We start from the raw sequence: 14,341 nt of genomic DNA on the forward strand, positions 1-14,341 counted from the left end.
ATAGTGATGGACGCAAATTCCTTTGATCTTGGTGTAGTTATTCATTTTCTATTGGCTATCATATTGTCAGTCAGAAATTGTCAGTCTAAGCATTTAATTTCACATAGGTTGGAACAGCATATTAAATTCTTGAATTTTTCTCTTAATTTTAAAAAGAATTGAAAATTTTAAATTTCAGTTTGTTTTTAACTGGTCACAATATCTATTTAACTGGTATTTCCATTTCCTTTTTATGAAGTTTCATACCTGTTTATAATATTCCAGAGAAATATTAGAGACTTTTTCCTGTAAAATAGCTGGTTTGCTGCTTTGGTTTGAAGGCATTCTATATAAAAATACATCTTGTGATATATAATGGAATTTTCATAGTTTTGTAGGAGTGTTCTTTTTCTATAAATTGTACTGAAATCTATTTGGAATCAAACTATTTTAAAGAACAATTGGACCAAAGTGATGCTTTGCTCTTAAACATTTACTGCTGTTGGTTAGGGAATCAATTCTTAATTTTATATTTATTTAAGTTGTACTTCTGTCTATCAGAATAGTCTCTTTTCCCCTTCTTTGGCCTAAATTTATCTTATTTTTATGTGCTTCTTAGAAAATGTTAGAAAATTTTACTTTGATATGTTTTTAAACAACTGTCTGATAATATCTGATTAAAGCATGTTTGATAGTACTTATTTTTATTATTGCTTTATGAAAAATATGAAAAAAATAAGTGTAAGCAAGAGGTGTAATCCTAGGTCATATTTATTTATACATAAATGTGAAAATTAAGACTGAATTACAGTTATTGTATAAAAAGAAAAAAGTTTTCACAAACTTAAATCATGCATGTTCTGGGGATACTTGGTTTTATTTTAAGGCAAGAAGAATCTTTGGGGAAATTCAAACTGTTAGAAATAAAAGCAAAAGGCAAGGTTGATTATTTATTTATTTATTTATCTGGCTGCTGGAATAGACAGAGGCCTTAGATTGTGTCACTTGTCATAGTGCTTTGATCTAAGTTTGTGTACTTTCATACCTTCATGGCAGCTTATTAGAAAGAGTGACTCTTTCTTTCAGTCTTGTTCTTGGCATATAGCATTTAGTAATATACTTCCTTGATGTTTCAGACTTTATTACATTCCAGTTGACTTATTTTGGAAATTTTTTTTTTACTTAGTATCCTCAAACAATAATTATACAAATGAGAAACAGTCTAGTTGACAGCAGCTTTTGAAACATTGATAAATCTCAGTTGTTTAGCACTTTGAAAGGCAAACCTAGAAATATTATTGTATCCTGCTTTAAGATATTTTTATATGAAGAATGTATTGAGTTTATTCTCTAGGTGATTGATTTACATTCTCTAAAAGAGACATGTGTCTTGAGATCCCAGGTTCTTTGCATAAAACTTAACAACATTTAAAACCTTTAACAAGTTCTTTCAAATCCATGATAATGAACAGAGAAAAGCATTCCGATAATAGGTGATTCTTGTTAAATCTCTTACTATATAAGAGATAATTGATGATTTGTATCATATAAGGATTTGAAGTTTTTCTCTACAAAAATATTGAATACACCCAGCAAAAAGAGAATACCTATTGTTATTTGTTTACTTTGTACTTAGAACTGTATCATTCTATACCATGTTCCTAACTTAAAGCATAGATGACCTTGGTTTTCTTGTATTGTGCCTCATATTCTTGAGAGTGGTTTGGACATTTAAGGCCATCAGACAAGGTATAAAGTTTTTTATAGTCACAAGAAGTAAAAGGTATCTGACTAGAAGAGAGTACGTGGAGCGACTGCCTTGCTGGTTGTAATTTTGTTGTCATTTCAAGTATTGTGGTAGTATAATTGATGTGACAGGGTTGGGCTTTAGATGTGGTCCCTTAGCTTGTGCTCACTTTCAGTTTTAGTTTCTCTTTGTCATTCATTTTGATTAGGTAAAATTTAGGTGACAGACATGCACACCAATGAAGGCTGTTTGGTGTAAGTTTAGTAATGACGTGTTTCAATAATAAAGATGCAAAGTTAATATTTTCCTTTACTGCTTCATGAAAATTGCAATAATTGGTGTCACCTTACATTACAAGATAGAGGGTGGTATGCTGATGGCACAGTCAGCAGGGGTTCTTTTTTATTAATATTATAATTAAATGATTTTCTGGAAATAGGCCAGAAACAGATGCAAGTTGATCATGCCTTGTCCACTGTTGCTTGACATCATCACTTGCTTTTTAAAAAAGAAATGACCCGACACCTTGTTTTTACAGGTTGTTATTGATGCCTTCAGATTGATCAATGCTAATATGATGGTCTTAGGACATGAACCAAGACAAACAACCTCAAATCTGGGTCACCTAAACAAGCCATCTATTCAGGTAATGCCTGTATTTGATTATATGTTAAAACTGTTTTACATATTAAAAGCCTGTTATAAATGACCAGTTTATGATCCAATACTTAGTCTTTTACTTTTTCTTGCAATTAATTTTTCTTGTGCTTTAAAAGGAGATTATGAAAATAGTTTTGCAAAAGTTAGATTTGTTGTATATGAGTCTGCTTTTAGTTATGTCTTTAAACTTCGCTAACAGTTTGAGGACATCCTTTTTTGGGGCATAGTAGATCCTTAATCTTGAGAGTACCTTACAGTTTTGTTGGTTAACAATGTAGTAAAGGACTGATAGGGGTTTAAGTGGAGTGTGTTAGGTATCATAGTATCATTATTGATTGGTTAGTAGACTTTTAGTACCTAATGGTAAATTGCTGTATACTTTAAGGGGTTCCAGAAGCAGTTCCTAAATAGTACTTAAATATTTCTTAAAAAAATTTTTTTTTGCTTAATCCCTTCTTTTAAAACAATTCATACAAGACACAGCTACATACTGCTTTCGATTAGTTTGTATCGTGTTCTTTCTAGTAATGTCAGGCATTTTATTAAAGTTATTTAGACACTTAATATCCTCCTGAGTGATTAGTGTTTTCTTTGTATCGTTCACATACCTCATTGTTTTTACACAAATCTTTATTGTCTGCAAAAATCATTTTAATCTGTTTTTAAATGCACCACAGCCTGTGTCTGTATAGTTAATTGCTTCTCTGAAGATTAATTAAAAGGACAGAAATACCATGTTTGGTTAAATAGAACACACAGGACAGAGGCATTATAGTAGCTATTGCTGCTCTGCTTCTGAAACCTTGCTCTGTCCTGTGGTTGTCTTTGGGGAGTTGTGGCTTTGACAGTTAGCCATGGTTAAGCTTGGCTATACTTTGATAACTTTATACTTTCAGATGCTTAGTTTTTCAGCAGTCATTCATCTGAAGCCTTCATCAAAGTGAAAAAAATTTTTTCCCAAAGGATTGAGGTGTGTTGCTTTTGAAAAAATTATTTCAGACATCAGAGAAAACTACAAAGTACAATGAGTATGAAGTAAGCTACTAGCGTTTTTGATTGGTTACAGACAAGCCCATGCTTGCATGTTCCAAGAGAATATATTACTGGACCAGTTTAGCCTGTGATAATGACCTTTCTTGTAAACCCCCATAGCATCATACTGCTTCATTATTTTTTTTGCAAAAGGTTAAGTAGCATCTCACAGTCTAAGATCATTGTGATTACTGCATGGTGTGTTTCTGCCAGAAGTTTCTACTAATTGCAAGTCAACAGCCACCTGTTGCAGATACTGTCTTTTAAATTTAAATACTGCTGTTTAACCTTAAAAATTGAGTGTAATTAAATAATTAAAATCTGGTTCTTTTTACATCAATCCAGTTTGTATTTTTTACCTGATAGACTATAATTTAAGATGAACCTTGTGAAGCTTTCCAAACTGAAGTTAAAGGGACCTGTGTATATAACAGCTATAGCATCATTGTTTTTCATTTCTTCTTAGTTTGTTTTGCCTTCCAATTAAAATCTGTAAATATATTTATTTCACAGTTTATGTAGCGCCCATCAGGAAGATATCTATCTGAATGCTTTGCAGTTTTGAGACAGTTCCAGTACTAAAACACTCAAATGGGGTCAAGCGAAAAAGTGACAGAACAAGGGCACACCTTAATACAACTTCTTAGTTTTCTAAGACAAGGTAGAAAGAAAGCAACCTAGAAGAACTTGAAGTGAATGGTGTTATTCATAATAGAATTTTAAGATGTGTTGGCAGAATCTGTACCTCAGGGATCAGAAACCTTTCAGAAAGGCCATGCCTCTTATTTTGGAGGAAAATTAGTTTGTGTTTAGAGGGATCTTGTTCCTAAACCAACTTACAAGTAGTAGGAATAGGAACCTGACAGGTACCATCAGCCCTCATGCTGGTGTTTGCTAATGCTTTTGCTAATGCTTTGCTGATTTTTTTTACTATAATATTAGGGTTATATTGTAAACTACTATTTAATATGTGGAGGAAAGTTCAAAATACATTAAGGTAAAGCTTATAAAATCACATATACAAGTTCTCCTCTTTGAAAAAATATATATTAAAAGCTGTGCATGTGTATTTACACCACAGTGTTAGTATTGATTGCCTTTGGGTAATAGGATTATGGATTTTTTTCTTGTTTTTCCTTCTCTTTTTTTCTTAAACTTTTTGCAGTGAAACATACTGCTTTTAGAAGATGTTACTTCTAAGCACTAATAGCAATGTTGAAGTATCTACAACAAAACAAAGCTAATAGACAAGGCTTATATGAACTTTCATGTTTTAAATAAGAGAAGTCATTAATAGAGTCATTTCCGATAGAGTGAAAAGTATAATGCCTATACTGTAGAGTTTTCTGTTAATGTTTGTAACTGTAATACTATTTTGTATGTGGAACATTTGACCAATACTGTCAAATGTATAGAATTGAGAATTAGCAAACATTTATTTTATTAAACCTATTTCACTAAAAATTGTTCATCATTTCAAGTCCTTAAAGGTCATAGTTTGTTTGAAGATTGTTTGTCAGCTGCATGGAAATTTACTAACTATTGATGCATAGATTCATTGTACTAGGATTGTGAACCCCTTAAGTGTAGCTCTGAGTACAACTTTATTGTCTAACAGAATTAAACTCTTCGAAAAACATTATTTTCAGTAGTTGTTAAGCAGTTGTGAGTCAGTTGCTCTAGAAAGAACCATTGTGGGCATTTTGTAGATGAGGAGACTTGAGCCCAGCATATTTGTGATTTGCCTAGGTTACCTAGTGAGTTGTAGGAACTCTAAGCAGAGCTTCTCCTTCTTTTATACTATGTTTAGAAGATTCACTAATTCATTAATTTTGGCACAGATAATACACATATACAGCTCAAAATTCAAAACTTATGGAAAAGTATTTAGCAAACGTTATCCCTTATGCACTTGCCATTTGGAGCCTAGTTCTCCACCCAAAAGGGAGAAGAGCACATGTTTTGTTTCTTTTCAGTTATTTTATTTATATAAAGAAAGCTTCCTTTTAAAGTATGATTTAATGGATGATATTTAGCAGCACACTTTCAGTTTATCAGGGTAAAATAAGGCAAACAGATTCATCTTTAGATCTAAATAAATATGCCTTAAGAGCATGAAACTTTTTTTTAACCTATCAAGAACCTATAAATAGGTTATTACACGTTTCATAAGCTGTGTGTTTTATAATATGCCTGTTTTCCACACAGTGAGCAAATGAAGTTAGAACTTCTCATTTCTCCTGAGTAGTCTAGACATTGCCAGAAAGTATGATTTCACCATAATGATTATTGGTGTACTTTTCTTCAGATCTGTCATACCAACAAAATTATAAAGCTCTACTCTAAAGATGAACTTAAATATAGAAATAACCTGAAAGTCAAATCAGTGGGATCTCAAAACTCCTCTTTGTGTAATTACTTCTCCAGATTACTCTTTGTCTAAAATAAATAGCATCTTACATGGATATTGAGTCTCAACCTAAGAAGAACTCCCTTCTTTGAAAGTTATTGACAGCTTTTGAGCAAAGAAAACAAGGGTCAGCATATCCACGAAGCAAATAAGCTAAGTCCCATTTGAGTAATTCTAAAATGTATTGTCCTAGAAACAGTGCTCTAAAAGGTGATTTAGCTTCCCAGGTCAGCCACTGAAAGCTTACAGCCTACAATATAAACAGTATAGAACAGAACCTTGCTTTTTAATAGTGCTTCTATGAGAAATTGTTGGAGTTTTCAAATAATTAATGAATGAGCTTCAGGACAAAATCCTGTTTTACTGAAGAATTGCCTAAATTTTCCTAAATCCATCATGTGTTTTGTTAAGTGTAGATTTAAAAATTAGGTATTGATGTTCTCCAAAATTTCCTGGTTATGTAACTTCTTTGTTGGCCTGATATACTATGGCATTTTCAACTTGGCCCTTTCAAGAGGCTAGTTTCCTCCTTGGTAAAGCTAATCTTATATTTGATGTATGCTGCCACAACTTGTAATTCAGCATCAACTAGATTGGTGAATTTGAGAAAGTTTATTTTTCACTAAGTTAAATAAAAGAGCCTGCGCCTTTTGGGTTCATATGGAAGAAGGACTCCACGGGGCCAGTTTGCTTATTATTTGGGATGAATGTCATGGGGGCATGCAGCAGGTGAGTAAGTGAAATTAGAAAATAGTTTGAGGATATCATTTGGATTAAATTTATATTTGTTTATTATTGTTCCTGCTAATCTTTCATACTACCTGTGTTAGTTTTACTACTTTTATCTGAATAAACGTAATTGAAAATCAAGTAGGTAGTGCCTTCAAGTTCTAAACTGTATTTCAGCAGTACAGTTTATCTCCAAAATGCGGACCTGTGTATGTGCCCATTTGGCTGACTTCTGTATCTATTGGCTATACCATTACTAGCTTTATGGCCACTATATAAAATTATACAGTTGGAGCACGGCATAAAAGCACTTGTATGAGAGGTCAGTCGGCACCTGAAATCTAGCCTAAGCTTCACTCTCTAGCCTGGCTGTGTCTGCTTGGAGCACTTGGGCACCTTTTCTTTAAATTCTTCCACCCAGAGGATGTACTTCCTAATTTGCATAAAGTTGAGTACCATTTAAAGGAGGCACTGATTAGCCCCACTGTTTGATCCTCACAGTAGTACACATATCTATGCACTGAAATTTAGCTCACTGTTCTTGATTATTGAAATGAATAAGGATTTAATAGATCCTCTTAGTACTTTAATTTCACATGTCAACCGTTTTATTATAGCAGATGTTAGAAATATGAGAATGGATTTTTGCAGTACATAATCTAAAATGGGTTAGTATTTGGTGGGGTGATTTTGCTAGCAAAATTTAGTAATAAGACTATGCTTTGTTTTCATTCTCATTTTTAAAGTACAAAGAATTTAAGAATTTCTGAGATATATTGTAGCATTATAGTATGGTAGAAAAAACATGGGCTTTGGAGTCAAAAAGTCTTAGGCTCAGACCCCAGCTTTGCCTTTTATTAGGTAGAAACTAGTACAAATTGAGATTAGTGTCTTATTACCTCATCTGTCAGAAATACACGCGGAACCAGCCTACCCTACTGGGTTGTTGTGAAGATTAGAAGACTTATTTTGTAAAGCAGATGCCAGGTGCTCATCACATGTTTTCTCTCTACCCCCTTTTTTTGCCTCAACACCTTAAGACTATACTATAAAAATCTAATTATAGTTTATCTTTAGATTCCTGAGAGTTAACCCCAAAGCCCTTTTTGTTTTTGTACTTGAAAATGTATCCAGTGTATATTTCTGTGCTTTAATGTCTTAGAAGGCTGATTAAGGAGTCCATAGAAACTGTTCTGGACCTCATTTGAACCTCTGCTGCTAAGTTATTTAAGCAGTTGTGAAGTGTTTCCAGCACTTGCAGGGTTATTGTTTCTTAATAAAACCATGCCATTAGGTTAAGTTTTTATTATGGTCTCCCTATTTTTTCAGTGATCAAGTACAGTGGAAAGAAGTTTCCATTAGCCAAATGGGGAAATAGACAGGTCGATATTTTAGAGATTCAACTTTTCTGCTGAAATTCCCACTTTTGAACTTGAAGGCACTACCTACTTGATTTTCAATTATGGTTATGGTATTTGGATAAAAGTAATAAAACTAACACAGGCAGTATGAAAGATTAACAGGAACAATAATAAAGAAATATAAATTTAACCCAAGTGTTATCTACAAGTACTGCTTTGTGAGATTGCCTGTCACTAGACCCAGTACAGAACAGATTCCATTTTATTAATTTAGAGACATGTACAGACAGTTACCTTTCAAATATTAGAAATGAATTAAAAAGGGAAACTCCAGATTAATGTTGTAGGTGAAGGAATAATTATTTTGTTACAGCTTTTTAGGCTTTTCTCTAAGTAAGAAAGAGCCCCTGCCTAGATGATCATAAAATTAAGACTTAATAAATTATGTGCTATTTCTAAATTATGAATAGTTAATTTCTAAGTTAGATAATGATGAAGTCAAACTGTATCTAACTCTGAGCAAGGCTACTAAAACTGTTCAATCTGTGCTGCTATATAATGCTTTAAAGAATGTGTGCCCCATACCTCAGAACCTCACTCCTAAACTTTAGCTGAGAAAAAAATAGTTTAATATTTATTTTGGATAAAAAGTCATGTTTAGAAGATATAAAGGTATTGTCTACTGGATATGTCAATAGTTTCAAACAGTTGTATTTATTTTATTAGATGAAAAATACTAATTTGTCCTTTTTCTAATCATTTATCTATATAGGCATTAATTCATGGACTAAACAGACATTATTACTCCATTACTATTAACTATCGGAAAAATGAATTGGAACAGAAGGTGAGCTTAAATTTTTTACCTTTGAGGAGGAAAAATGTCTATTTCAAACAGTTGAACTGTTACCTGGTATATTTGAATTTAAATTATTGACCTCTTTCATTGTATTCAAAAGTTTTTTCATTCCTCTTGAATTGCAGCATAAAATAAAGGAATATTTTACTGGAAAACCTGAAAGACAGTTTTAACTTCTTGCTATGTGCTAAAGCAGAGGAAGAAGTAGGAAACAAACATTCCAGCTTGGTTTTATGATAAATTATAAAAATCTTTCTTCTAGGTCCGTGATTTTTCTGATTAATTTATCTTCTCCATAAAAATGACCTTTTGTCACTAAATTGCTAAATAGATAACTTTCCAAATTTGAAAGGAATAAATTAGATTGTAACTGTATTGTGTTTTTTAAAAAGTATCATGGTTACTTAGGATGAGTGAGTCAAAAGGGAAATGCATTTTAAGGATTTTCAGATATTCAGATCTAAATTTGTACACCTTTTTATAGTAGTAAAATTTGATACTTTAAAAATGACCTAGCATCTTGATGAATTAGCATTTTTTCAGTTCCGTTCAGTCACTCAGTCATGTCCGACTCTTTGCGACCCCATAAACTGCAGCAAACCAGGCCTCCATGTCCATCACCAACTACCTGAGTTTACCCAAACTCATGTCCATTGAGTCGGTGATGCCATCCAACCATATCATCCTTTGTCGTCCCCTTCTCATCTTGCCCTGAATCTTTCCCAGCATTAGGGTCTTTTCCAATGAGTCAGCTCTTTGCATCAGGTGGCCAAAGTATTGGAGTCTCAGCTTCAACATCAGTCCTTCGAATGAACATCCAGAACTAATCTCCTTTAGGATGGATTGGTTAGATCTCGTGCAGTCCAAGGGACTCTCAAGAGTCTTCTCCAAAAGCATCTCCAAAAGCTTCTTCAAAAGCATCAATTCTTTGACGCTCAGCTTTCTTTATAGTCGACTCTCACATCCATACTTGACTACTGGAAAAACCGTAGTCTTGACTAGACAGACCTTTGTTGGCAAAGTAATGTCTCTGCTTTTTAATGTGCTGTCTAGGTTAGTCATAACTTTCCTTCCAAGGAGTAAGCGTCTTTTAATTTCATGGCTGCAATCACCATCTGCAGTGATTTTGGAGCCACAAAAAAATAAGTCTGACACTGTTTCCACTGTTTCCCCATCTATTTGCCAGGAAGTGATGGGACCGGATGCCATGATCTTAGTTTTCTGAATGTTGAGCTTTAAGCCAACTTTTTCACTCTCCTCTTTCACTTTCATCAAGAGGCTCTTCAGTTCTTCACTTTCTGCTATAAGGGTGGTGTCATCTGCATATCTGAGGTTATTGATATTTTTCCCGGCAGTCTTGATTCCAGCTTGTGTTTCTTCCAGTCCAGCGTTTCTCATGATGTACTCTGCATAGAAGTTAAATAAGCAGGGTGACAATATACAGCCTTGACGTACTCCTTTTCCTATTTGGAACCAGTCTGTTGTTCCATGTCCAGTTCTAACTGTTTCTTCCTGACTTGCATACAGATTTCTCAAGAGACAGGTCAGGTGGTCTGGTTTTCCCATCTCTTGAAGGATTTTCCACATTCTGTTGTGATCCACACAGTCAAAGGCTTTGGCATAGTCAATAAAGCAGAAATAGATGTTTTTCCGGAACTCTGTTGCTTTTTGGATGATCCAGTGGATGTTGGCAATTTGATCTCTGGTTCCTCTGCCTTTTGTAAAAGAAGCTTGAACATCTGGAAGTTCACGGTTCACATATTGCTGAAGCCTGGCTTGGAGAACTTTGAGCATTACTTTACTAGTGTGTGAGATGAGTGCAATTGTGAGGTAGTTTGAGCATTCTTTGGCATTGCCTTTCTTTGGGATTGGAATGAAAACTGACCTTTTCCAGTGCTGTGGCCACTGCTGAGTTTTCCAAATTTGCTGACATACTGGCCGCAGCACTTTCGTAGCATCATCTTTTAAGATTTGAAATAGCTCTACCAGAATTCCATCACCTCCCCTAGCTTTGTTTGTAGTGATGCTTCCTAAGGCCCACTTGATTTCACATTCAAAGATGTCTGGCTCAAGGTGAGTAATCACACCATCGTGATTATCTGGGTCGTGAAGATCTTTTTTGTATAGTTCTCCTGTGTCTTCTTGCCACCTCTTCTTAATATCTTCTGCTTCTGTTAGGTCCATACCATTTCTGTCCTTTATTGAGGCCATCTTTGCATGACATGTTCCCTTGGTATCTCTAATTTTCTTGAAGAGATCTCTAGTCTTTTCCATTCTATTGCTTTTCTCTATTTCTTTGCATTGATCGCTGAGGAAGCCTTTCTTATCTCTCCTTGCTATGTTTTGGAACTCTGCATTCAGATGCTTATGTGTTTCCTTTTCTCCTTTGCTTTTCACTTCTCATCTTTTCACAGCTATTTGTAAGGCCTCCTTGGACAGCCATTTTGCCTTTTTGCATTTCTTTTTATGGAGATGGTCTTGATCCCTGTCTCTTGTACAATGTCACGAACCTCCGTCCATAGTTCATCAGGCACTCTATCAGATCTAGTCCCTTAAATCTATTTCTCACTTCCACTGTATAATTCTAAGGGATTTGATTTAGGTCATACCTGAATGGTCAGTGGTTTTCCCCACTTTTTTCAATTTAAGTCTGAATTTGGCAATAAAAAGTTCATGATCTGAGCCACAGTCAGGTCCCGATCATGTTTTTGCTGACTGTGTAGAGCTTCTCCATCTTTGGCTGCAAAGAATATAATCAATTTGATTTCACTGTTGACCATCTGGTAATGTCCATGTGTAGAGTCATCTCTTGTGTTGTTGGAAGAGGGTGTTTGCAGTGACCAGTGCGTTCTCTTGGAAACTCTATTAGCCTTTTGCCTGCTTCATTCTGTACTGCAAGGCCAAATTTGCCTGTTACTCCAGGTGTTTCTTGACTTCCTACTTTTGCATTCCAGTCCCCTATAATGAAAAGGACATCTTTTGGGGATAAAATCTGATACTTTACAAATTACCTAGGATCTTGATAAATTAGCATTCTTTAGCTTCTACTAATTTAGAGTTATCTTGAGTACATTTTTCTCTCAACTAGTTAGAAATATTCTGCCTATTGCTTTTTGAAATTATAATCCGAATTGCTGTTTTCTTTCATTACTGCAATTGGTCATCCTCCAAATAGGCTTCTTGCGTTTCTTTCTGAGAAAGACTTTAAAAAGTCTTAAAGAGCATGAGTACTGTTGACAGCCAATAAGCTTTGAATGCTACATGCACTCTGAAGTTCAAACATGATAAGTAATCAGTAGTAAACAAGATCTTCTTACTAGTTGAAAGTGTTCCCCACAGAGTTACCTTAGAAGGGATTCTAGTGCATATGGTGTGTGGGAGGTGGAATAAGAGGGCTCCCTATAATACTCCCTCTTTCAACCAAATCACTTCCGTTTTCTGGCTCATTTGTATTTTGTGGGGAGCATGTGCCATGTAAGATTTTCTGAAGTTTGATAAACTATTGATTTAAAACTTCTAAGCCACCAATAAACTCCCTCAAAGGTCCTAGGTGCTTGAGCATGGTTTTGAGTGAGGTGCTGCAGGGGGCCAGTTCTTCCTTGACCTGAGGGGAGACACAGAGCCATAAAGCTCTCTTACATCAGTTTGCTTTTGTTCCAAAGTTCATACCAGCTTTGGTAGATTTAGTTGATAACTGAAAGTACACTTTCAACACTTGTTTTAATTTTATGTAGACTAGGTGCAGGCCATGGGTAAAAGGGTATCACTTAGACACAAACTGAAAATTTCATTCAGATATATAAATATATTATAAATATATTGTCAGTCTTATATCTGAGACCCAACTGTTTGGAAATATCCATCTAATTACATCAGACTTTCTTTTTCTTCTTTCTTTTATAGTATCCATTCTTGATACCTTAGCTACCATTTGATATAAAAAAAAGCACACATATAAATAACTAATTAATAGTATATTTATGTTCCTAGCATAGCTCAGTTCATGTGCTTTCTTAATGTCAAAAGCCCCTGCCTTTATTCTTGTCCCACCAACCTGTATACTTAACTCCCAGTCTTACCTGAGGGGCCCAGTGCAATCCTTGTTCAGGCAGGGTGGGATATTCTGCTCTTTGGGAAATTTTTTGGTTTGCTTTTGAAGTGTACAAAAAGCCTGTTCTCAACAATCAGAGGTAGCTTTATAACATTGGTGTATATATAGCTATATAGCATTTATAGCTTTATAGCATTCCCTGGGTTGGGAAGATCCCCTGGAGAAGGAAATGGCAACTCACTCTAGTATTCTTGCTTGGAGAATTCCATGGACAGAGGAACCTGGTGGGCTACAGTCCATGGGGTTGCAAAGAGCTGGACACAACTGAGCGAATAACACTTTCACTTTCTTATAACATTGGTAGTTGTAACTGCACCAAAATTTCCTGAAGATGTATTTTCTAAAACATTATCCATGGTGAAGATGAGAAGCAATCAAAGAAATTGGGGCTACATGTGCAGGAGTTTTCCAGGTTTTTTCAAACTACTCTTGCCTCTGTGAGCCCTAGGGGAGCAATCAGGGAATTTGGAGCTTTTGTGTCTTGAAAGTTCTCATAGGTGATTTTGACTTGTAGCTTATTCTTCAGCATAAGGAAAACTTTGTACTGATTTTAGCTGCAAACAGTTCTTTTAAACTAGACTCACTTCTGACTATGTCTTTAGAGCCTTATGCCTTCTGGATCTCACTTAAAGTATACTGCTTCTAGGACCTACTGTATAGCACAGGGAACTCTATTTAATGGTATATGACAGCCTGGATGGGAGGGGACGTTGGGGGAGAATGGTTATATGTATACGTATGGCTGAGTCCAGAGAAGGCAATGGCACCCCACTCCAGTACTCTTGCCTGGAGAATCCCAGGGATGGGGGAGCCTGACAGGCTGCTGTCTATGGGGTCGCAGAGAGTCGGACACGACTGAAGTGACTTAGCATGGCTGAGTCCATTTGCTGTTCCCCTGAATCTAATCGGTACACCCCAATATAAAATAAAAAGTTAAATAAAGTATACTGGTTTTCATAGCAAGAAAATATCAATCATTCTGTAGCCACCATTTTTTTGATCTTGTGTAATTTTATCATTTAGAAAACTCTTCTTCACTGGTAGTCCTCAACTGAAGGACATTATTTATAGAATAGGACTTTAAGAAAAACTGTCTTAGGAATTTGAACTTGAAAACTGATGAATTTCCAAGAATATGTGTTCAGAACTAGGAGTCCAATTTAAGAAATAATGAGCTAAGGTGTTTAGTTCTGTGATCATTAATAGGATCTGATCCTAGTTTGCTGATGTGATTGCAAACTGGATGAATCTGATTTTCTTCCCAGTTTTATGACTTTTCATTCTGACATAAAATTTAAATTTAAGAAGTTATAGACAGAATATTAGAATTTGAAGGGAACTTGGAGATTATCTACAAGCCTTCAATTCATAGATAATGTAAACAAAGGCTCAGAAAGACTGACACAAAGTCATTCAGTAAATAGGAGCATTTACCTCCTTATCTTGGTATTTG

At 34.9% G+C, this 14,341-nt stretch overlaps 1 protein-coding gene across 3 annotated transcripts in view; it reads left to right on the forward strand.

Annotated features, from left to right (window-relative positions):
- The window catches only part of PSMD14 (proteasome 26S subunit, non-ATPase 14), a 101,117-nt gene that overhangs the window by 72,657 nt on the left and 14,119 nt on the right, over window positions 1-14,341 (forward strand). For all 3 annotated transcript variants that reach the window (XM_040229224.1, XM_040229225.1, XM_040229226.1), the window contains 2 exons: window positions 2,265-2,372; window positions 8,691-8,765. In XM_040229224.1, the coding sequence (XP_040085158.1) occupies window positions 2,265-2,372; window positions 8,691-8,765 (183 nt within the window). The remainder of the gene's footprint in view (window positions 1-2,264; window positions 2,373-8,690; window positions 8,766-14,341) is intronic.

This window comes from Oryx dammah, unplaced genomic scaffold (genome assembly GCF_014754425.2).
Source record: "Oryx dammah isolate SB20612 unplaced genomic scaffold, SCBI_Odam_1.1 HiC_scaffold_27, whole genome shotgun sequence".
Lineage (NCBI taxonomy): Eukaryota > Metazoa > Chordata > Mammalia > Artiodactyla > Bovidae > Oryx > Oryx dammah.